Source organism: Natator depressus, chromosome 8 (assembly GCF_965152275.1).
Source record: "Natator depressus isolate rNatDep1 chromosome 8, rNatDep2.hap1, whole genome shotgun sequence".
Taxonomy (NCBI): domain Eukaryota; kingdom Metazoa; phylum Chordata; order Testudines; family Cheloniidae; genus Natator; species Natator depressus.
In genome coordinates, this window is record NC_134241.1 from 102,252,605 (window position 1) to 102,278,241 (window position 25,637).

A 25,637-nucleotide genomic window follows, 5' to 3' on the forward strand; every position below is an offset into this window, starting at 1 on the left:
ATGTGCAGAGGATCACGTTCTAAAGGGCTTGTCTAAATGAAGATTTAGTTTGTGGCAAGCTGGGGGGTGAATCTACTCCACACTTGCCTGCCCCACACTAAGTATCTATCCTGCTTTGAAACAGGACTAGATTAAAGCATACTTGCAAACTGTTAGTGCGTGTCAGCAGGGTTGTTTATGGGCAAGTAGTGCATGGCAAGCTAGTGCGAGGTAAATTCACACCCTGGCTTGCCACAAACTAAATGCTCTTTTAGAGGAGCCCAAAGAAGAAGCCCTTTGTCATTCATAAACTTCCTTCCATGGCAGTTTTTTGCCTTTTGGTGTAGCAGTACAGTATCAGTAATATCTGAATTAATAAATGCTATGGAGAAAAACCAACAAGCTTTCATGGACTTTTAAATGAGACAGAAATGATACAGTGTTAATTGTATTTATTTCTGTTTATATAACTTCCCAACTTAAGCCTACTGATGTGTGGAATCCGTAGATGTGAAGAAACAAATTTGGGGCAAATTCTGTCCCATTCCTGGAGAGTAGGAAGGACTCCTGCTCTGTCTGGACAGGTCTGGTTCGTTCCCACCGGAAGTTCAGTTAACAGTGACTTAAAAACAAAAAACACCCACCTGCATTGGTTTGTCTACACTACAGCTTCCTACAGTGGAGCTGCACGAATGCAGCGGTGGAGAATCTTAAGCCAAAGCTGAGAATGGACATGATCTTCATGTGTAAAGATCAGCTCTGCCAGAATGGTAACCCCCAACATCGTATTTTGTCTGTGATATAAGACTGACTGAGGAAAAATTACCACCAGCATCACAATATTCTTGCTAGGCCCCCCATTTGACTTGTGAGATCCCATGAAATCACCTACCTGGCATGGTTACAGGGTGGTGGTTCTTTTAAAAAAAAAAAAAAAAATTGCAGTGCAAAGAGCTAGAGCCTCCTGTGCTTGCTTAGCTGGTATTGGTTTGTTAAAACTATGGAAGGTTCTGGAACAGATCTAGAGTAGCAGTTTTTGAATCTTTTATTCTGACCTAGTATTGAAGGCAGCTGTTAGCTACTGAATTCTAAACATTGTCTACACTTTGTTTGTTTGTTTTTCCCCAGTAGTAGTTCATTTAAAGTATGCGTGGCAGAAATGTCCAAACGTGAGTTTAAAAAGAAATTGTCACTGTACTTTTTGGGGGGGTAATTCAAAAATATGACTGAACAGAGACTTTGTGGATAAAATGACAGCCAGTTAAACTTTTTAGTAGTCAGAAAACAAAGTAGAACCACAGGGCCATAGGGTTTCAGATATACTACTGACTTCAGTGATACTCTGGATTTACATTGCTGTAACTGAAATCAGAATTTAGCTCCTAGAGCAATGGTCCCAAAACTTTTTATCTCACCCCCCTCCCTTGCCCTGGAGCAGGGCTGTGGCTCCTGGGGGGGAGGGGGTGTAGACAGGGGTAAGGGGGCCAAGCCTGGGGCCACAGCTGGGACAGAGCCAGGAGCGGAGTTGGAGGCCTGGGCATGGGGCAGGTAGCCAGAAGCAGAGCTGGGTGGCTCTCCCTCCCCACCTTCCCCAGTGGGTGCTGGCCTGGGCCCCAGCCACGCTCCCCCAAATGTTCCTCAGCATCCCCCTAGGGGGGCATGTCCCACAGTTTGGGGACTTCTGTCCAAGAGGCTGCTTCAAGCAAGGAGGTAGACTAAGGCATGAACTTAATTCATTCTCAGTAGTACCTGTATACCATCTGAAAGGGCTGCACAACCATAATGACCATGGTTATAAATCAGGGGGCCACATTAAATCTAGTAGAAGCAAGTAACTTCAGTGAGGCCAATGGAATTGCACCCTCCTGATACAAGATCTTTTTGGTCCTCTAGACTCATGCACACCTGGACATTCCCAGCTGAACCACAAAACGAACCTGTATGTTGCAGCTTTAACATTCAGTACCACAGAATGAATGCTACTATCTGAATCAGGTGCTTGGTCAGTAACTCCAGAGTGTGAACGTCTGGGTCAAGGTTCAGGTTAGTTTAGATTGGCTCGGTTGAGTACTTGCTGGTTTGTCCAAGAACAGTGAAGCTACTGTGTGTTGGATCCTCAACATGAAATGGCATTTGAAACTGCAGTTAGAGCACAGGGTTTGTTGTTGTTGTTTTTTCAATGTGGGAGGTGTGGTTCAGAGGTGAACAGATGAATGGCTCTAAGCAATGCATCTCTCAATGTCCAGTCACTCTGCACTTGAACTAGAGATCAAAAAATTTTGTTTCTAGTGATCATAATTGCATTCCTGCCTGTGCACCAGATTGCATGCACTTGCATTAGGAATTGCAGTCTTGCATTGCTATATTCAGTATTTTGAGACGCACACCTTCTGGAGGCTGTGTAATCTGGGCCTGGGAGCATGTGGTGTGTCTACACTGCAAAAATAAACCCACAGCAGTGAGTCTCAGAGCCTGGGTCTACTGACCTGGGCTTGCGCTAAGGGGCTAAAAATAGTAGTGTAGATGTTCCTGCTCAGGCTCTGAGATCCTGCCCCCTCACCAGGTTTCAGAGTTCAAGCAGGAATGTCTGCCCTGCTGTTTTTAGCTCTGTAGCAGGAGCCTGAGTCAGTTGACCAGGGTTCTGAGACTTGCTGCCATGGGCGTGGTGTCCCTTTTTGCTGCAATGTAAACATATCCATGGAGAGTTGTGCTCTCTTGTGACATGGCCTCTACCCCTTACAGTTCAAAGGGGAAGCTTGACAATTTAGGGCTAGATTGTGACTAACCCAGCACTGGTTTACTCCCTTACTCCTCTCCGTGCTCCTCATTCCTTATTGTATACCTAAGCATGGGGCAATGGTTGCAGTCCTTGTGTTGCTAGTGGGGAGTGAAGTCTAGCTGAGGTCCAGACTAGTACCCTCCTCTTTTCACCAGTCAGCAAAGTTGATCTGACATAGGAGGGGGAGGGCATATTTACTCTTCAAAACTATGGCAAGGGCCACAGTTCCTCTGAGAACTGTAGCTGTTACAGAACTGTATGCCCCCCCCCCACCCCACACACATGCTTTCCAGGCTGTGACGGAAGCCACAGTCAAGCCCTCAGTATTTTGCTTGGAGCGGTGAACAGTAAAATTATCCTAGTTGTTGTGATGGTTGTCATGAATCCTCTTACCAAGAACTACCACTTCCTGTGAATTTCCCACTTGTTCAATTTAGAGACTAGATAGTTATTTTGGAGCCCAGCTCACTTCTTTTTGACATATGTTGTCCTAGTATAATGGGCTTTAATAAATTATGAATTCCATACATTTTGGAGAAAACACATCCGTACTCAAGCTGCCTGTTCTCTCCCATTAGCCACTGACTAGTTTCTGTAACATTTCCGTTGCCTCGCCTTATGTATGTTTCACTTCTGGCTTTTGTTAACTAAAATACCTTGACTGTTAACCTCTTGACGTTTTAGTGATATAAGCCAGAAAGGTAAATGGAAAAAATCTGTTTTTTGTTTTTCAGCTCTTCCTCCAAAGCCCCCAAAACCGATGACTCCGATCAACACGAATGGAATAAAGGACAATTCCAGTTTCTCGCTGCAGGATGCAGAGTGGTACTGGGGGGATATTTCAAGGTAAAAAATGTTTTTCTGGACTAGAATGAGCCTTTTTAAGCTGTGCTCCCTTTGGGCCTGTGTATACTCAGGCAACATTTCACTTCAGGAACTGCATTCAGGCCCAGATTTTGCAGAGCGCTTGAAGTGTGTGTTTAAGTACTATGCTGAATTGAGAACTGAGTGTGTTTAACGTGTTCTGTTATGGTTATTGTTCTAGAACAGTAGTTCACAATCTTGTGGCCACAATTGTTTTCTTGGAATCTTTCTACAGATTCTTAAGTTTTTTTTTTTTTCCTAGCCTTTCTGGTTGTGAAACAAAGCTATTCTGAATGTACTGGCTTCAGTCAGTAGATTTATTAAACGTAGCATTGGGGATTGAGCAATTCATGAAACTTTCAGTAAGTGTGTGTCTCTTATGTCAATAATAAAACCAATAAATTAAATATGCTAGAGCTGAAAATAAAACAAGAATGAGATACTGTCTTGGATTGCTATTTGCTTTGTGGCTGAGTGTTGTCTAGGAAAAGAATTCATTAGCCCCACTACCTTCTTAACAGAAGAAAAAAGGACTTTAGATCCCGATTGTGCCACCTTTACATTTTAGTACCTTACTCAAGTAACCCCATTTAGATCAGTGTGAGGGGGTAGCACAAATCAGGCCCTTAATGAACAATGGCAAAACCTGATAACAGAATGAAGCCCACTGGGTTTTGTAATCTTAAATCCATTTTTACAATAGTATTATTACACTGACCTAATGGCATTGCTCCTGATTTACCAGAGTAAATGATCTCTGGATGAGACCCAGTATATACAGTTTTGCAGGAATAGCTTTATATGTACTTTATCAGTTCATTTCATTTTCTTTTACAAAATACAACCCACAAATATATTTCATCAGTTGTCAATCCAGCTGCCTTGGGCAACAGATAAGCTTTTCATTGTGCCCGAAAAGCCAACAGACATTTACTTTATTGGACTGAGGGCTGGAGAATAAGTTAGGGATCTTCCACAATGAACTCCATCTCAAGCCCCCTGGGCACTACTAGAGAATGAAAGCTCAAGCATCCTAGCCATTCTCAACTGTTGGAGACATGGAGAGGCCATCTCTGAGATGTCAGGTCCAAGCTATAAAGGATTCTGTGGCAACAATTTCCCATTTTCTCCGATACCATTCATATCTGTAATGGAAATTGCTTTTTTGAAAGAGATTCTTCATCCAGGATAGTTAAATGCCAGCTAAGAACACTTATAAAGAATGGAAAAAAAGCTCCTATAGCAATCTCTGAATTAAAATATCCATTATTATTCCTTTTAAAATGTAGGTATATTGCCTGCATCTCATGGGTGGTGGTGAGAGTACCTGAGAGGTGCTCTCAATCAATCAAATAGATAAAGTGTGTGGTTTGTAACTTACCTCTGAGATTCTTGTGTGAAAGGTGCCATAAAGGACAAGGTATTAGTTTTGTAAGTAAAGCGTGGTATGTAATTTGGGTGGAATGAGTTTCCTGGAAGTTTAACTAACTCTTAGCTCAAACGCTTTGTTTGAAATGCTTATGGGTCCTACCCATTCCATAAAAGCCTCTTCCATTTAATTAAAAGAATAAACCCTAAATTTCTTCTCTCACAACAGTTGAAAATTAGGAGTAATTCCACTGGAATTAGTGGCATTACAGTAGTTTTAAAACTGGTGTAAAAGAAATATCTGAATCAAACCACTGATAGACCTTGAGACTAGAACTGTGCTAAAATGTGGATACTTTTCTGACACCATTCTGTGAATGACCATATTCGTGCCAGTTTCTTAAAGGGCCAGAAGTGCCTTCACAAAAGTCACCTGTTTCCAGTTTGGATTTAAATATGAGCAGATCCCAGTGAAAGATTTTGAACTTGGTGATTTCTCTGAAACACAGCTGCTACTGTTGTTATACATAACCTTCTTCCTAAACAGCAGTTAAGTGCAGCTGCTGGTTTTTGCTAAAAGTGAACAAGTTCAAACCGGTCTAAGATAGCCTTAAAGGCTGAACAGAAATATTATCCCTATCCATATCCTAAATCTGAAATAAGAGAATTTGAAAAGCAGACATTAAATCCTCAGATTGCATAAGATTTTGAAAGCAAAACAGAAAGGAAATCTAATTCCTTACGCACCCTGACACTGATGGCCTCTCTTTGAATGTGTGTTTTAAAGCAAATTGTCTACCTAACACTTCTCGTTTATCTTTCTTGCAATCTTTCATTCCTCCAGGGAGGAGGTAAATGACAAATTACGAGACATGCCAGATGGAACATTTCTGGTGCGCGATGCATCAACCAAGATGCAGGGAGACTACACTCTGACATTGCGGTAAGTGTTGGGTATTTTCACTCTCTCGTCATACCTTGCTTTTAGTAGTCTCGCCAGCGTCAGTAGATACCACGTTAGTATTTAATTGAGATGCCCTCAGTTGTAGTCTCCACTGTCTGGGGAACATTTCTCCAGAGATTGCTGATGAGGAGTTTGGAATAAGGAAACAAATGACCAGCTCCTGGAAATTCCGCCCCACTTCTTATGCTGAGCCCGGTGCATACTGGGACAGTATTATTTGGATGTGTCTGTGATGCAGACATAATCAGTAAAGGTCCTAGTTCTGTATCTCTCTCTGTCTCTGTACTTTGATTTAAGGAGGTTCCGTTAAGCTGGGACACTGCATTTAATGACACTGATTCCGATTGCACAGCAGAGTGTAACTCGGTGCAGAATCTGGTCCGGTATGTTCACCAAATAGTAGGATCAGCTTTCATCTGAGTTGCCATGTGATAGATGGTTATGTTGTCTTGGAGTTCAAAATCTGCTTCCTTCGTGAGTTTAAAAATGTACTCTTGTGGCCAAATTCTGCTCTGACTTGCATATTGCACAACCACACTGAAGTTACTGAGGATAATATTTCTATCCAGTCAGGATTTTGCCTTAAGTCTAATTAGGGGTGGTCTGAATATTTAACCATATAAGCATGTATCTGCAGGAGCCATAAGTTAAGAAAGCCGATAAAGGACAGAGTACTGTTAAATTTTTTTGCTAGTAGGGGGAAAAATAAGCAAGCACTTCTAGAAGTTGCCAGCAAATACAAACCTGGATAATGTAAAGTCCTGGATTAATTACCCTGTTATAAATCCTTCCAAGGATTTATTTAAGTTTGAGTATCCAGTGTTGGCATCCAACACTTGAGATTGTTTGTTTGATAATTGGTTTGCAGGTGCATTTTCATTTATATAATACTTTGATCTTTCCTGCCTGTATGTCCCTCGTTATTCCCCCTTTCTCTAAGCGGGATCTAGGCATCTCCTGACCTTGTGTTCTTTGGGGTTTTTTAATTATAATTTTTTTGGTTTAGTTCTGAGTTTCATATTCCTAGTTGCTCACCTTGGGGCTTTTGCGTGGCTGCCTTAAGGAATTCTGAGCATCCCCTTGGAGAATTTCTAGTTAAACTAGATCTTAAATACAATAAAGTAGTCCCCGAGTGAACACTGGAAGAGATTTACTTTGGGCTTTTCTGCTGCTCAGATAAAACTTGAGGAGACCTTTGTATGTATTACTTTTATCTTTTTACATATTAATATATATTAGATAATTTAGTTACAAAGGTACATATTAGATTGTCTGACTAGCTACAATGATTCTTGTGTGTTGCCTTTATGAAAAACTTAGCATGGCTACTCATACCATATATGTGGCCGCTTGTGTGTATGTCTCTGCACACATGCTACCCATGCACACAACAAAACCTCTAAGCTAGTGTATTGCCTTACAGGAAGGGTGGCAACAACAAACTGATAAAGATTTATCATCGGGATGGAAAATATGGTTTTTCTGATCCATTGACATTTAACTCTGTTGTGGAGCTGATTAACCACTACCGCCATGAATCTCTTGCCCAGTACAATCCTAAGCTTGACGTGAAGCTGATGTATCCAGTATCCAGGTATCAACAGGTGAGGTTTCCAGAGAACCAATAACTGTTAGCAGATGTGTTTTTGTAGTTTTTTCTTGTCATAAAACTTAGGCTTTCTATCCAGAGCCTGGATTTTTCACATGAATCATGTGAAAACTCAAAGGCCTTTTATGCTTGAAAACTCAACTTCACATTTTCAAGGACGAAGTAGCGGTTCCAAGAGTCCATGTGGTCTAAAACAATAACCACAAAGTTAGGAGAAGGAGGTCCTGACCTCTACTTCGAGCACTCACACTGACAGACTTTATAATTTTCCAGCTACGTAAACATCTGCTTCACTGCATCCTTATGATGTAGGTAATTGTCATCGCCTATATTTTAAAAGTGGAGAAGCTGAGGCTGAGAGATTTAGTGAATTACATGCAGGGCTCTGTGGTCTAGGATGCAAAGCAACTGTTTATGTACAAAATATGTTAAAATCAGTCACTGGCAGAAGTGAGAAGGCCACCTGGCTCCATGCCCTGTGCTTAGTTCTCTAGATCCTGGGGCTTTGGGCTGACCCCGCTTCCTCCTCCATGCTATACAACAGTCTTTAACACTGAGCAAAATGTCTCCCAGAGTTGTAGCAGTTTTCCACAAGTTCTGTGAACTCTTGTTTTAAAAACAGACAAAAAAAACTTTGATCTTTCCTGCCTGCATTATTCCCTCCTTCTCTAAGGGGGATCTAGGCATCTCCTGATTTTTACGTTGCCTTTGTTGGGTATCTTTTTTTATTATAATTTTTGGTTTAGTTCTGAGTTACATATTCCTAGTCGCTCACTTTATAGACTGTGAAACTTATTTTTTGCTTTGCCAGACTAGATCTCTCTTCTATACTTCTAGAAGCCTGATTTAAAAAATGCTGCATAATTGATCACAGAAATATGCACATTTACTAGGTTGATAAGGAACAGTGCTTAGAGAAACTACTTTGCCTAAAGAATTACCTTCTTTCTTTTCTGATATACACAGGATCAGTTGGTGAAAGAAGATAACATAGATGCAGTAGGTAAAAAGCTTCAGGAATACCACTCTCAGTATCAGGACAAGAGTAAAGAGTATGACAGACTATATGAAGAATACACCAGAACATCACAGGTCAGTTTTCAAAATAACCTTTTGTTGATCATTACAGCAGCTGTCTGTCTGAAAAGCTGAACTTCTATCCCTAGTAAGACCGTGAAACAAATTATTATTTAAAAAAAAAATTAATACACAAAGGAAAACAAAAGCGTAAGCAATAGGTAGCAAATTTGTCTTTTCTTTGATTTCAGTTTGGGGCTTTTTTTGGTGTGGGGATGACAATTACAAAGTTAATAAGTAAAGGAAATGTGATTGAATGTAGCTTTTCCGTATAAGATACGGCACTGCACTTCTGGAGGAGTGGCACAGCCCAGATGAAGGTTTTAAGCTATCACAGGCACCATAGCAGCTCCCAGCATAAATCAGAGCAGCCAGAAGTGATGCTGTCCTATATAGTGCCTGCACCAGGGATTTTTTTCCCTCGGCCAGCTAAGAGACATTTCCAGGAACTGCATGCAACTGTGTCATCAGACAGGGGTCATAAAGTAGGATAGAATCCTAGAAGAAGAGGTATCAAAGGGCACCACCCTTGTATTAGTAGGAGCATTGCCAGCAGATCGAGGGAAATGATCATTCCCCTCTATTCGGCACTGGTGAGGCCACATCTGGAGTATTGCGTCCAGTTTTGGTCCCTCCACTGCAGAAGGGATATGGACAAATTGGAGAGAGTCCAGCTGAAGGCAACGAAAATGATTATGCATCTGGGGCACATGACTTACGAGGAGAGGCTGAGGGAACTGGGCTTATTTAGTCTCCAGAAGAGAAGAGTGAGGGGCAATTTTGATAGCAGCCTTCAACTACCTGAAGGGGGGTTCCAAAGAGAATGGAGCTCGGCTGTTCTCAGTGGTGGCAGATGACAGAACAAGAAGCAATGATCTCAAGTTGCAGTGGGAGCAGGTTAGGTTGGATATTAGGAAACACTATTTCACTAGGAGGGTGGTGAAGCACTGAAATGGGTTACCTAGGGAGGTGGTGGAATCTCCATCCTTAGAGGTTTTAAAGGCCCGGCTTGACAAAGCCTTGGCTGGGATGATTTAGTTGGTGTTGGCCCTACTTTTTGAGTAGGGGGTTGGACTAGATTATTAAATTAAAGATCTGTGGTGGGATTCTCTTTCAAAGAAACCTAATTACAAGTACTTTTTAACTTGGTAAACCTTGTGGAGGAAGAAATGGTCTGCTTTCTATGAGACTTTGGCTAAAGTGGGTTGGGTTTTTTCCTCTTCCGTAAAACTCAAACTTCGCCACAACTTTAAAAAAAAAAAAAAAGTTGAAAGTTTCTTTCTGACAATCCAGTTTAGGAAGCATAACTGAGTCTTGCGTTTGTAACTTATTTCAGGATGCAAATGACTAAAGATGCTTTTTGGTTTTGGTTTCTTTGTATAGGAAATTCAGATGAAGAGAACTGCAATTGAAGCATTTAATGAAACCATTAAAATATTTGAGGAACAGTGCCACACGCAAGAGCGATACAGCAAAGAATACATTGAACGATTCCGCAGAGAGGGGAATGAGAAGGAAATCGAACGGTAGGATCTCAAACCATACTTATGTGTGCTCCTTACATAGACACACTAGTAAAGCTAACAGAAAATTGTGTTAAGCCTTCTTTTATATGATTAAAGAAGTTAAGTATGTTTACTAAAGATTCGTATTCCTTTGTTCAAATATCCCAAACGGTTGTGCACTGTAGAGGACAATCCTGCATCTGTTGGGAGGTAGACTGGATGATCTCTGGTCTCTAACTTCTATGAATCTAGATTTTCATAGTGAAGAGCTCTATAGGAAAATCTGAGGTTTAGATATGTATATTCTTAAAGCTCAAACAATACTATCTGGAGAGGGGGAGAAATTAATTTACAGCTAAAACATGAGCTAAAGAAAAGTTAGCTGTCTTCTAGCACTCACATGTAGAGTTAATCTCGGAAATGACTAGCTTGAAAGCACTTGTCATGTAATGTGCTCTTGGATGCCCATTTAGAAACTCCCATTGATCTTGCTAAGAGTTGCATGTGCATCAGAGATCAGGATTTGGCCCCAATCCAGTGCCTTCAAAGGTTCTTCAAACATTTTGAAATTAAGAACAAACTAATATTTGTAAAGCTGAAAACTTCCATAATATTTTACTACCTCTTTGTAAGACAACAATAGTAATCTAAGTCAATGAGGGGTTTTTGGGTAGTGGAGACCTGTGGGGATGGTAGTAGGCACTCTTCAAAGTGTGATTTCTGCCCTGAAAAATGGCCACTTCTGACTCAGCAAATCTTTTCCTTGTGTGTTTTCATAGTCTTATCTACTGAATCTGACAAAAGGAAACTTTGTTTTAAATCATCGCAGTGCACAAGAGAGCTGAATTCTGTTCCTCCACAAGCATCAGCAAAATCGTTTAACGTTTCAGTTACATGGGTGAATCAAAAAGAAAAGGGAGGACTTTTCCACAGTATGCATCTGATGAAGTGAGCTGTAGCTCACGAAAGCTTATGCTCAAATAAATTGGTTAGTCTCTAAGGTGCCACAAGTCCTCCTTTTCTTTTTGCGAATACAGACTAACACGGCTGTTACTCTGAAACATGGGTGAATCAGTTTTCATTGGAACATGTCACATAGGGCTTAATTGGGATGTACAAATGAGGGCATGATTTGTGCTGCAGAATCTCTAACACTGATGTGTGAGAAGGAAATAACCTAGCTTGACTGTCAGATCCCCAGCTGAATTTGCATGAGATGCAGTTGAGAGAGAGAACATCTCTTCATTTCAAATATGCTCAGTTTACAAGTGGAGACTTGGTAAATCTGGAACCCCACCATCCCAGTATTAGTGTCACTTTTCAGTGAAAGACCACACTGATTTCCCCCCTAACTGTCAATGGCTGTTAGTCTCCTACTGCAATTTGAATGAGGAGCTGGAGAAGATGATGTAAGTCAATGTGAACTGCATGAAAATTTTCTTCTGTTAGAATCTGATCTTAATGTATGTTAAACCCCACTGTTAGCCATATTTTTATAGTGTAGATTGAATTTCTATCTGGCCAAAGTCCACACAAAGGTTAATGGTTGAGGCTCAAACCTCTATTGCCTGCTAATAGCAAGGTGCAGTTCTTACTGTCAAACTTTGCCAATACCTAAGCACAACAAAGTAATGTGATCCTTTCTTCTGAATTCTTGATACTTCTAGCAGTTCTTACATAAAAAAACTGTCCTAGTTTAGTTGTCTAAAGTTACTGTGATTTGAGCAACTACCTACTGTAAACCAAAAAGTCCCCTATTCTGTGTTTAAAACTTTTTATAGTGTGCCATAAATGTATGTTGCGTTTAACAAATCACAAAGTAAGATGCTATCCCTTTACTAAGTAGTCTGAATGTAGGAAGCTTAACAGCAGAGCAGCTTTGTCTATTTTATATAGAGTTACACAGTAATAAAATGTCTCCAAACAGTTTTGCAGAGTAGATATTAAACTTCCATTTCTTAGTACAAGCAGTTGCATTTATGTGCAAGGAATACAGTCTCATTCCAGTGTCGTAAATGTTCTTGCAAATAAACACAGCTGTAGATTGCCCTATGGTAAAAGGGCAAGTACGATGGCTAACCTGACATGGCATCTTCTGAATTGCAGTAATATCCTTAGTGTGACTCTACTCTGAAAAGGCACTTTGTAAAGTGGGACATTGTGCGACACCCATGTTTCATCCTGACACCAGAAAATTTGTGTCCAATGTGTTTACAAGTGAAGTAAAGGAATGTGGGGGAGAAGGGGAGGTTGTTCCTAACTTCCAGGCCTGCAAACCAATTTGAGATCTGAAATTGAGTCAAGTAGGGTTCTTTCCAACGTGCTCATCGTCACCAGTACTAAGTGTCTGCTGCAGACCAAATCCTGTTGACAGTGACACCTGTGCTAGGGTTGTATTACAGGTTAGAACCTGAGTAAGTAAATCTGAGTATATAGAGAGAGAATCAAATCTAGCTCACTCCCAGAGCTGTGTTGGCTTTGTCAAGAGTGTAAAAAAAAAAAAAAGTCTTAAATTTTAAGATCTGTTTCTGAATGTATGACAGGAACAGATCCAAGGAGTAAGTAGGAAGCATCCTTTTAGTCACTTTTCAGGGTAGAACTGCACTCCAAACCAAGTGAAAGTACTTTAGAATAGTAGCCACTACCAAACTGATGGTAACATGAGAGGAATGTGATATAAAGAAATATGGCTCTTTGTCTTCCAGTACTGTGTATAAGAGGTAAGCCATTCAATAACTTTCTTAAGGCTAGAGCAGTCTGGACTGATTATTGTTGTATATTTCTCTCCCTCTTAAACATTATAAATTTATTTACAGAATAATGATGAATTACGAGAAATTAAAATCACGCCTGGGAGAGATCCATGATAGTAAAATGCGTCTGGAGCAGGATTTGAAGAAACAAGCTCTGGACAATAGGGAAATTGATAAGAAAATGAATAGCATCAAACCCGATCTTATCCAGCTACGCAAGATCAGAGATCAGTATCTAGTGTAAGTAGTCAAGGCCTGTGCACCTCAAAACAGCATCTGTGATTAACTTGGTTAAAGACCGTTGCCATCATTATGTATGTTCATTATACTAATGGGAGTCTGGTCTCCTCTTTAGAATCAGAGTTGTGTGTGCACTAATAGGAGACTGGATCCCTTGTATGAAATGATTGAGTAGCTGGTTAGCCTTTCACTACTTCTGTAATAATAACTTCATGTCTTATTACTGTAACTGTCAGACTTTAAAGCATGTCTGGTACACCAGTACATCACTAGTACACATTCTACAATATAGGTAGCTTTCATGTGAATTAGAACATCAAGGATGATAAAGGGAGATGCCCTCTGACTGACCAAGTGCCTCCCTCCACTAATGTTAGCAGAACTAGGTTGAGAAGAGCAGAGGTCAAAGTGGTGGCTCCTTAGAATGGCGTACTCCCTCTTACTGACCCAAATCCATAGGATTGGAACTTCACAAGCTGGGGGGGGGGGGGCGGGGGCATAGCACTCCAAAGCACGCTTCCCTCTGAGCCTTGTGGTATCAGAGAGTTAACACCTGCTCTATGTACACACCCCTTCAGAGAGAAGGTGAGAATGTTACATGGACAGAGGCACTAGTGACCATGCATGCTGCTCTGGGAGAGGGAGGCAGCCGCCGCCGCCATCAGAAGACCCAGCATAGCCTGCAATAGTACCTCCTTTCGACGTTTGACCTGCAGGATGTGGAGGTCATGCCTCCTCTGCTGCTCCCTCCCCAATAAAGAGATCATTCTAAGGAGACTATATAAGGGTGTACTGTGTAATGTTGCCTGGGGTCTCTGTGTCTTTCACATGGGCTTTACTGCAGGTGGGTAAGCTCAGTCTCTAGAGTCTCTCTTTATGGGATCTGTCTAAGCTTCTCTTCTATTTGGTCAGTAGGAAACATATTAGTGCTCTCTATTTTCTCATCCTGACAGATGGCTCAATCACAAAGGAGTGAGACAGAAGCGAATAAACGACTGGCTGGGAATCAAAAATGAAAATATTGATGAGTAAGTGCTCTTGTACATTTACTCTCTCTGATAAGTGGCAGAGCTCCGGTCTTCCCACTGAGGATCTCAGTAATATGAAATGCCAGTTTCTGTATAAAGGATTGGAGTTTTTTCCTAAGGGAAAGGTGGTTTTTTGTTTTGGTTTTGGTTTTTTTGGGGGTGTTTTTGGTGTGGGGTTTTTTTTTTGTTTTTTGTTTTTTTTTTTTTGTTTGTTTGTTTGTTTGTTTTTGTCCTGTGAACCAGCATCTGTTTTCAGCTAATGTGCATGTTGCTACCTTTTTGAATAAGGATTCTTGGTTGACATTAAGTGACTATTCCAGTTTGAACTGCCTCTTCCAGATGTACTTTTTTATTTGCATTTTATCTTCCTTTAGAATGCTTTCTGCAGAATAAATCCTCCTCTTTATAACTGATTCCTTTTGCGAATGGGTGATGGAGCTAACAAGTTCCATCTCCTCTTTCTCTAGTACTTACTTTGTGAACGAAGAAGATGAAAACCTGCCACATTATGATGAGAAAACTTGGTTTGTTGGGGATCTCAACCGTATCCAAGCAGAAGATTTGCTCCGTGGGAAACCTGATGGAGCTTTTTTAATTCGAGAGAGTAGCAAGAAAGGATGTTACGCTTGTTCTGTGGTGTAAGTCTGTTTTTGTTATGGTTTAACTTACTTTGACAATCTAGAGGTTTCCATCTCAAGTATCTTTGCCATTTGAATTACTTTAGAAAATTCAAGCCACCTTAAAATTCACACGTTCAAATGAGTGCAATATACAGTGGATACATCTAGGTTACACTGGTACATCTTTGTTGCAGAAAGCTGTTAGTTTGGAGTTACAGGTATTGTGGGCCTTATGATCTTCAGTCATGTAATCACTAGGCTATAGTTCTGCAGCATTCCAATAAGAAACTTCATAATAATCTGTGGCCAGATATTCACATCACTCACTGATAAGGAACATTAGCAAAATTTGGGTGCTGAAATGTTCCAAGTGGCACACGTTGAGATTCCTTCTGATTTGCAGACATGCCAACTGCAGATCCACATCACTGCTATGTTTAAGATCATGATAGCACTTCAGAAAAGCATATTCTTTCTGTTGTTCAGTATTATGCCACAAAATAGCACTGAAATGGCATAATGTAACCTGCTTTTACTTTGGATTATAAAAGTTCCAGCATGGGGATTATCTAATATCTGATCTTTCTGGCAAATAGTTCCCAGGCTTGTGGAATAATTGTGGTGCTTCAGTAAATGCCAAGTTGGGGACTGATTGCTATAACTTTAGATAACAAACTGACTTGGGAACCCATGCTGTGTTTGCCGACTACCAAACATAGCCCAACATTTTTGGCTAGCGTCAAGGTACTGGTGAAATGCTGCCCATATCTGTTTCAAGAGAGCGAGAAAATACGCACGCACGCACACCTGACTTTCTTGGAAGCTCCGTGGCCCTTTTTGCCTTTACCATTTAAATTGGGAAAATTGGCATCTAAACATCAGTTTCTAGAGACAGTAACTTGGCTGTTGCCTTATTAAGTGAGCAAGTTCTCCTGAGTAAAATCCACCTAAAACCAAGCTTCCGGCTAGAAGGTGGAGGGAGCTGGGGGCAAGGAGACAGGAAGACTCTAAAGTCAAGCACCATATGAAATGTCATTCCTAGGTCATGTGGCTTTTGGAGAACCATACTTAGAGTGATGTGTGTGGAGAAGTCTCTTGGCGATATAGATATAGATATGGTATTTCTCTTTTCCCAGGCACAGAGACTGAGCATCTTGCAGACCAGCTCCCCCTGGGGAGGAAAAAAGCAGGGTGGGGGATTCAAAGGAGGCTGGGTCACACTAAGTCTGAGGATTTCCTGCTGTGTAACTGTTCCGAGGCACTAGACTCAAATAGAAGTCCCACAGCTAACTCTGCCTTTCTGCCTCCTGACCTCCTCCGCCCCCTTTTTCAGGAGTGGGACTTGAGGTGGTTTCAAACCCAATTTTTAGGACTCAGTGTAGCAGGAATCCTGGTCATGTGAAGGTCTTGGAGTGTGTAATCTCTGGTTACGCTGCTCACCCACCTTCCACTCAAAGATGGAAACTCCTGAAAATCCCATTTAGCAAAATGCTGTCATTTCATGAACGTTCATGTTCTTTGCTGGTTTTATAGAAGTAGACATTGCTTAAACAGAAGTGTTTTGTGGATTCAGAGGGTTACTAAGTGCTACAAGTGAGATGAGGTGAGGTTGCTCTCAAACTGAGGCTTTCATTAAATCCAATTACATTCTTCTTTCCCTACTTTTTATTGTTCAAGCTGCTTTATTACCTTTTTTATTCTCTCCTCCATAAATAGTTGTTTAAGAGGCTAAGTATGGATACATTATAAGAAGCAATATCCTAGAAATCATAACAAAGGATCAAATAGTTACAGCTTCTAGTAACATAGTCAGACCTCAGTATCTAACACTTCTACGTTTATTTCTGATACCACTGATGAGAAACAGAACTTTTCTCTTAAATCTCCCAGAAGAGGTTTCTGAAGCTAGACACGCTAAATAACCCTGGAATTGCAGGAGTCCTCTAGAGAATGAAGGGTTTCCCATCTCCACGGTTTGGTAACTGTTGAAATAAAAGGTCTGAAATAAAATTGCCTGATGTTTTTCGGCAATCTGAAATCAGTGGGATCTGCAGAAGCTTAGCCGTTTTGAGAATCAGTCCACTTACCTCTGACAAAAATCCATGGAGAGGAACTAGACAAAGCAAGTCTAAAGTAGAATTGGACTGGAGCTAAGTTAGCGGTTAGCAAAGTCTGGGCTGTAGTGCCATTTCTTAGTGGTCCTCTGAATGAAAGAGTTTGAGAAGTAAGCAGTGGGGGTTGGAGTACTGAGATAAGAGCTGCCCCATGTGAAAACCTCTTTGTTATGTAGATCACTTTGTAAGAATGTCTAACCGCTCTTCCTAGAAGCATATCTTCTCACAGAATCTCTATTATAATATCCCCTTCACTTCTTTCTAGAGTTTTGTCATTATTTTATTGACACAAAATCAGCCTTGCTATAGTAGTTGCCTGTTGACATTGAGACTGTCATGTTAAACTGTCCTGTTTCTTTCCTTACAGAGCTGATGGCGAAGTTAAACACTGTGTGATCTACAGCACTCCAAGGGGCTATGGGTTTGCAGAACCATATAACCTGTACAGCACACTTAAGGAATTAGTCCTTCATTACCAGCAGACATCCCTCATTCAACACAACGATTCCCTAAATGTCAGGCTCGCCTATCCTGTCTACGCACAGATGCCCTCCTCCCTTTGCAGATAAATTCTGGGGAGGGGGAAAGTGTTGGCTATCTTGGATTCTTTTTCTACAGTTTTTATTAGAACTCTGAGGGCATTCTTTCTCCTTAGACTGCTTGTTTTGCACAAGAAGTGATTCTGTGAATGTGAATCAAAGAGGCCTAGCAGCAACAAGACGACAACTTGGGTGTAGGTGTCCTGGTGCTACCTAAAGCTCAGCTATGCTTTTACACTGATACTTGTGTTTCCTTCCGGGGGGAATAAACTCAACATAAACACATCCAAAAAACTGGAAGCAAAACATTTTATGGAGATGATTTTTTGCCAGGCACCTTCAGCAGAACTTTTAATTGGGATTTTTTTCTTGTTCTTGTGGAGACAATTTTGAAGCCTCTGTTGAGGCATCAGTAATGTCTTTCAGTCTTAAACTCCAAGAAACTAGGGGGGGAAACTCTACCACAGCAATGCTCTCTGTTAATTTTAGCAGCTTCACTGCGATTCAGCCGAACTTCCAAATGAGGGCTTATCTTGAGGAGGCGTGGAATTTGGTGAGAGAAGACCAAAGGAATTATGGGAAAGTTTCAGGTTGTTATTTAAAAGGAAAAAAATCCTTATAAAGAAAAGTTGCTTTATTTTTTACCAACAGTAACAAAGTTTTGGTTTCAACGGCACTACAGGTCTTCGCTTAAAGGAAATGTTTATAACCAAATTGAACCCACCAAAACTTTGTTCGTTGCTGGATTGAGCACTTATGGGGGAAGGTTGCGTTAGCATCCGCACATACTTTCTACACCAAAACTTGAAACAAATAAAAGGAAAAGCTAAAACTTTTTGTGTGGTTTTGAAAACTCTAATCTGTCTGAATTGATGTAATTGTTCCTCCTTCCTCTCCCCTCCTCCGTTTTTTCTTTGTTTTTTTGTTGTTGTTTTGGGACACTTCTTTCCAAGTCTTTTAGATACTATGCTTTGGAATGTAAACCAGAATGAAGCTGGCCACTCATGTTTTGTGAGTTCTGTTGCTGATTGATGAACTATTCTTTTGAAACCCTTGTAACATTTTTGTAATGTAAGTGTAAAGAAAAGGTGCAATTCAGTGCTTCTGGATGGCTTATTATTATACCAAATAATTACATGAAGACCGGTCCTCAGATTTTTTTTCTATTATAAATAGTATGCTAATTCGTACAAATGCCCTTTGACTTGTTCACCGTGAACCAGATTCTGATTTCTGTTACTCCACTGAAGTCAGGTACTCAAGATTATGCTAGCAGAATCCAGTTCCACTACGTATAGCCGTTTTTAGGGTTGGGCAATAATAAATTAACCTGCATTATTTGTAAACACAGCAGCCAGTTAAGTAGTAGCCAAAGCAGGAAGTGGATCTTCTACTACAAGACAGGCATAGACTATTCTAAAAACTACAGGTTCTCTTGTGCCATCTGCTGAAGTATCTGATACTGTCAGATGCTAGGTAGGCAGATCCTTGGTGCAACTTGGTACAACAGTCCTGTATTCCTAAAATGCTTAAGCCAAGGAATAATTGCATTTGAGAGATGTAAGTTGTCCCCATTATATGTTTGACTCAGCATTTTGATTTGCTCCTACTGAGTCTCTACAATGGAAAACTAAATTGGGTAAGAGTAACTTTGTTTGGCAACAAAGCACAAGTGGCAAAGTAATTATTCAGTGTGTGGCCTTAGAATTTAATTTTTGCTGTTTTTAGTGGTAGCATTTGTTTTATACTCGCTGTATGTAAATTGCCCAGGCAAGGAAACAGTCTAGTGGTTAAGACACAGGCCTGCAAGTTGGGAGCCCTTGGGTCTGTTCCTGACCCTGTCACTGACTTCTTGTTTGAATTTGAACCATCTGTAATCCCTGAGGAATAATGGCAAGGTTGTTGAGGCTTAATTAATGTTTACACTGAGAAATCATCAAACAAAAGCACTATAAAATATTGTTAAGCAGAGCATTATTTATTCATGAGTAGGGACGTGACAGATCTTGAACACTGATAAATAGTGGAAAGGACAATTTAGATTGCTTGGCATGTCCAAGCAACACTTTATTTTGCACTAATGTGCTGCTGGTTAACCAGCTAGAATGTGATCTTCAAATGAAGAATTGTCAAGGTTTAGAAAGCCCCACAAACTGAAGCTCGTGTGAGAGGAAAATGAGACTAACGCAAGGCCCCATGCCAAATGACCCAGTTTCCCCTGGTTGGCTACTACGTTGCTGGGAAAATGTCTGCCCTATTCAGTAAAAACCTAGATTCACTGCTCCCGTTGTAGGTCAGAAATGGACTTTTTTTTTTTTAAATGAAAGCAATTTGCCACATCCCTTGAGTTATGGGTAATCTGCTGACTGCAAAGCATCATTCTCATCCTTTATCTCTTGCCCTTCCAGCATTCTCCTTACCATTGGATTCAATCTAGATTAGACATACATTGGGTAGATTTTTTCAAAGGCACAGATAGCAGTTATCTACTATCTGTGCCTTTGAAAATCTTCTGCATTACATCATGGGTCTTCTCTTACTTCCACCGGAAACTCTAGTAGAGTCAATCGAGTTATTCCTCATTCTCTACTCCCACTGGTGAGAATCTGTGAAGTGTCTTGCTATCTGAACTGTGACATAAGTTTTCATATTAATCAAGCAAAGGTCAATTATCAGACTAAATCCTGGCTCCGTTTCTCAGCACCAGTGGCAGTGGTGCAGGAAGTGGAACTACTTCTGAAGCTTCCTTATAGTTGAATCTCAATGAGCTTGTGATGTTGTAGGCCAGATTCCACTTTTGGTTATGCCTGTATAAATTCAGAGTAATTCCATTGGCTTCTGTGCAGTGACTTTGGCTTTACAGTGGGGTATGAATGAACTCAGAATCTGCCCCCCCCTTTCAAATTTCTTCACCCATCACAGGTGCTGCATTGTTATGAGCAATACATCCAGAAAGCTAAAAGCCATCTAGAAGCATTTTAATTCTTTTTCCCCCTAAATTTCAGATTAGGACTGTGTTCAAATTAAAACCTAAGTTCCTCACTTTCTCCATCCCTTATCTCTCTGACTCCTGATTTGCCCATGTGCCTTTTTGCACTTGATTTAGGCACACAAGTTACAGCTTGTTAGTGTTTTACCCATTTTATGGTAACACATGCCATTGCACACCTCCTTTTTGCCTCAGTTTTTGCACTCATGTGGCAAGTGAAATATGGGTATAAAACCAAGTGAAATATATAGCAGGTATAATTCACTAGGGGGCCTCCTCCTGCTCCCAGTCACTCCAGTTGGCCTGATCGTGCTCACTCACTGGTATAAAACCAGTGTAACCCTGTTAATCCACACAGAGCCATTCCTCTCAAGATTGAAAGAGAAATTGGGCTCAATAGATGCAGGATTGGGCCCTAGTATCTGCTGTTAGCAAGCTTAAAAGAAATGTATAAGAGAGAAGGTAAGGGCAAAAGAAGGAGTAAAATCCAATGATTTAAAAAAAAACAAACAAGCCAATATGTTCATGTGTGAAGAGAGTGCAGAAAAGTTCTGGTTTCAAGGGTCAAAAGATGGGGAACTTATGCTCAGTTTATTGGAGCAGCCATTTCTTACCTGACTGCAGCTAGAATAGTACTGATCTCACTGACCCATGTTGTATTAAATATATATATAGATTTTAAATAACTTTTTTTGCACAGTGTTAAATAGGGGAAACGATATTGAGACTTTCTAATATGCACAGTTTCTTCTATCTGTTTGAAGTATATTTGCAGGGAACAGGGGTGATTCAGTATTTTGCTTTTTCACAAATGGGGAAACCAGATCTACTTCCACAGTTGCCATTGTGCCCATTGTATGCAGCACATCAGCCAAGAACACCATGTTGCTGAGCTTCCAACTCTCCTCCCATTAGTTCCTTTGCCAGTCACATGTCTTACTGTGAACAAATGGGGGGTGTTAGGACGAGTTGGTACGATGCAGTTTGAGGATGCTGCAAAGTTTTCCCAAAGAGCACAGGTGCAGTCTAAAAACAAGGGTGTCTCATTGAGTATTTGAACCAGCGTGTAAGAGAATATGAACATATATGGTGGTGCGTTTTCCAGTTAAAGGGGGAGAGAGATTATCTAAACTATTTCTGTTTCTGGAAGTGATGGCGCAATGCCTGCCATGTACCACATGTCCCCTAGGTCTGTACTGGGTTCTGAGGCAGTGCAAGTCTTCTCTCTGCACCAAGACCAAACATGGTTTCTCCATGTGCGCGCACACTTCCAAAGGTGACTGAGGGAGAAAAGGAATTCTCAATCAAACTAATGAGCCTGATTCTCTTCTCACTTACACCGTTGTAAGCAAGAGATTCCATTGAAGAAAAGCTGTGCATGTGAAAGGAGAATCAAGCCCATCTGCTTTACATGATACCCAAATTTCAGGCTGCACTCATGTCACAGAAGGACAGAAATCAAAGCAAATCTTGGCCTCTTTAAAGCCAAGCAGCCATAATGGATACTGTGGAAATAAATGTTGAAGCTTTCAGTGCAGTTGTAAGGGCTGGGGGAATATTGGTTGCCCTAACATTGCTCTGTGTGCAACTTGGATGGCAACATGTCCAGTAACTTAGTGCTATGGCTGTTTAAAACAGCAGAATTACTAAAGGTGTGTCACAGTTTTAAAGTTTGGAAAAGCCCCTTATATTTGGTACTTGAACACTCTCTTTTCTGTTGTTTGAATGTTTTTGTTTTTCTTTATACTAACAGGGAAGGAAAATCTGAAATGTTGGTGAATCTTGTAAATGTGCTGCATTTTGCAGACATAAAACAGGTACTTTTTTGTGGGTGGAGGGGAGGGTAAGAGACAGGTTCAAAATGCAATTTTAACAGCACTATGGTGAAGTGAGGTTTTGTTTTCAACCATATTCTAGAGTCCTACGTTCCTTTGTTTGTTTTCTCCCTACCTTAATGTCAGCTTTGTGTACAGCAGAGTCAAAATATATTCCTGAAAGAACAAAGACTCATGCCAATTTCTGCTTCAAATGGCAAATTTAAGTCAGATGCACAAAGGCTTTAGTAAGTGAGAGAATGAGTTGAAAATCCAGGCTCAGCTTCTTGAAGAACTTATGATTATAGTTTTGAGCAAGGAACAGACAATGCCCTTGAACAGGACTCCTGTCTTTATTCACAAAAGATTAGACGCCAAAATGATTCTAGTCTCAATTTTTGCGTAGAAAGCCTTGGAATAATTGGGTATACGTTTTAAAGTAAGGTGTGTGTGTGTGTGTGTGTTAAAAGCAGTTGGGATAGTGATGAAAGTCTTAAAGGACTTACTCAACTATTTTTACAAAGATCTCCTGTTTGTATTTGAAGGAACCTTGCATTGCTGTCCCACTAGTTTCCTTTTGGCACAATCTGTGCTGGCAAGAGGAGAGAACAAAGCCACACCCTCTTACCCAAATAATACCAGGACGTGTTGGTAAAGCAATACTGCTAATTATTCTGTATAGCAGGAGTATGTTTTGACAGTGCTATAGAAAAGTTTGTCCAAACTTTTGCAAAGCTTATGTTCTATGGCCAGAAATATTTTCTGTGGGAGGGGAGGGAAGAATTTTGAAAGCCCTTTAGAGGCCGTACCATTTGTTCCACAGGACTAAGATTCAGGATTATCAGTGTGTTTTGTGAGTTGTTCTAGAAGATGATGGTGCTTAAAACACTGGTCTTTGGGGCTGGCTCCATACGGTTAATGCAACTCTCCTATTCTTCACTTTTGGCAGTAGACCCACCCCCATTCTGTGGCTAATGCAAACGTAGCATTGGTTTAGAATTTGACTTAAAATACTTGGCATGCAGGCTTCTGCAGCAAATTAAGTACAGGCGTCTGTTCTATTTGGTCAACAGAAATAACGGTTCTCTCTGATCAATCAGTATGAGACAACGTTTTTAGTTAGGCGTTGATTTTAAATTTCCTCCGATTTTTACCATCGGATGTTGCTTTTGGAATATTGGCTAACAAGATTGTGTTAGTTTTTTTTTTTTTTTCTTTCTGTAAATTCACCACCACTCCATTAAATGTGCTTGCTGGGTGGTGTAGTGGTCACAGAATGGGCTTGACTTCACAATTGTGTTAAAAATGACATAGCAATGGCCAGGGACCAAATTAACCCCCTGGTATAAATCTATTAACTTCAGTGGGGTTACTTACCACCCCATTTATGCCAGCAGTGAAATTAGCCCTGAGAATCATCATTGAAGTACAATGTGTGTAGATTGTTTGTTTGTGTTTGGGTTGTTTTTCTGGTTTGTTTTTTGTTTTTTTGGTTTTGTTTTTTTGTTTTTTTGTTTTTTTTTTGTGAGTTACTCATACATCAAATAAGAATACAGTTGACTAAACCTGTTAATTTTGTATGTTTGGCAGTTTACAGCACCATGGGATTGTAACAGTCTGCATCATATCTGTGTGTGTGTATGTACTGTATGTATATAGCTCTATGTAAAATATATTCACATACACATTTATATGCATTAGCCATAAGTGGCACTGCCCCTTAAAACTAAAACAAAATTCACTATTTGCACGTTTTTACACACATTTAGACAAAGTTGGGTTTGTTTTCTTCAAATGAAAGGGGTTTATCAGGAACATCTTGACAATGTGCTTTTGAGAGTCTACACTATGGTTTTGTTTTTTGTTTTTTTTTTTTAAATTGGATTGTTTAGAGGTTTTTTTTAATTATTTACTCTGGGACAAGAGCATTAAAATGTGTTCAAAGCAAAGGTTACTTTTAAAATTACCTCTTGTTTTCCTTCAAGATGCAGTAATGTTTGCATGTTTTAAATCAATCTAACCAAACTCCTGTCTAGAACTGATGTGCAAAGGAGGGTAACAGTATGTCTCACGTTGTGAATGCACTGGTTAGATGAAGGCGTGTCTCGGTGTAAACCATGAGTGTAGGTTTGGTTTTTGTAGTCAGGACTGAAATGATAGCACACGCTCCTTTTGTATAACCTTTGTGTTAATGTTGTTGCATTGTTTTAAAATGTTTTTTTTTTCTTCCAAGAGATACTGCCTCTGTTTAGAACCTGCTTCTCATGGAGCTGGTGGAGGGCGGGGGGTGGTTGTTTTTTTCCTCCATATGAATTCCAGCATGTAACTTTTTGGTACTCTTGTTGTTATTTGTGTAAAACCTGTTCTGTCGTTTATGCTGTAGTTTAAAAAAAAAAAAAAAAAAAAAAAAGGAATTTGTGTAGTTTAACTTTTAAAAAGAAACAAACTGCTTCATATGGAAACCAATTGTATGTTAGTGTTTTTGGACAAGTCATACTGTAGTTTCTAGATCAGTAATGCAACATTGTACTTGTCACCAGATGTGTTACGATTTTGCTGTATTTTTTTTAATAGATGGTTGGGCTTTTAAATCCCAGACACTAAACATCCTGGGCCTACCTGCTCTAGATTTAAACAAAAAAAAAATGCAATAAAAAAGTTGCAATAAAGCACATTTACATGTAATGTTTTAGAAGGATGTACTGACAGCTGTTTCTAATAAATTCAGAAATGCAGCCTAGCTGGCATGTTGTGGTGTTAGCTGTGTTTGTTTCTCCTGGTTGAGGCAGTGAAAATGGATTTTGTTTAAGGCTCAGTTCAAGACTAGAGTTTGTTTGTTGTGTTTTTGGTTGTTGCCAAAATTGCACTATGTCTCTAAAATCCTAAGCAATTTAAACTCCAGTTAACAAATACACACTTCAGCACTGCTTCATTTGGGTGCCTGAAACAAGACCTCTGGCCTGACTTGGCAAGAGATCCAGCAACAGGGCATTCACTGAAAATGGTGTAAAAGCAATGGTTCTAGCTAGGCTATATGGTCCCACAACACCTCTACATTCCTTGTACAATTTCACATGGATCCTGAGACTACGGTACTGAACAATTTCCTTGCATTTAAAATCTCTTCAGAGATAACCAACTTAGATCAGTTTTCAGAGTAGCAGCCGTGTTAGTCTGTATCCGCAAAAAGAACAGGAGGACTTGTGGCACCTTAGAGCTTAACAAATTTATTTGAGCTGTAGCTCACGAAAGTTTATGCTAAAATACATTTGTTAAGCTCTAAGGTGCCACAAGTCCTCCTTTTCTTTTTAATTTAGATCAGAGATTACAACATAGAAATAGCACTAGTGTAAATGAAATCACTCTCTCGGCATGTTTGTTCTTTAATTCTCCCT

At 40.2% G+C, this 25,637-nt stretch overlaps 1 protein-coding gene across 2 annotated transcripts in view; it reads left to right on the plus strand.

The window, feature by feature from the left end:
* Positions 1 to 23,475, plus strand: part of PIK3R3 (phosphoinositide-3-kinase regulatory subunit 3) — a 353,625-nt gene extending 330,150 nt beyond the window's left edge. For both annotated transcript variants that reach the window (XM_074961824.1, XM_074961825.1), the window contains 9 exons: positions 3,493 to 3,604; positions 5,835 to 5,933; positions 7,378 to 7,558; positions 8,530 to 8,655; positions 10,024 to 10,166; positions 12,962 to 13,138; positions 14,092 to 14,166; positions 14,634 to 14,804; positions 17,268 to 23,475. In XM_074961824.1, the coding sequence (XP_074817925.1) occupies positions 3,493 to 3,604; positions 5,835 to 5,933; positions 7,378 to 7,558; positions 8,530 to 8,655; positions 10,024 to 10,166; positions 12,962 to 13,138; positions 14,092 to 14,166; positions 14,634 to 14,804; positions 17,268 to 17,469 (1,286 nt within the window). In that variant the 3' untranslated portion in view covers positions 17,470 to 23,475. The remainder of the gene's footprint in view (positions 1 to 3,492; positions 3,605 to 5,834; positions 5,934 to 7,377; positions 7,559 to 8,529; positions 8,656 to 10,023; positions 10,167 to 12,961; positions 13,139 to 14,091; positions 14,167 to 14,633; positions 14,805 to 17,267) is intronic.
* Positions 23,476 to 25,637: the final 2,162 nt, after the last annotated feature.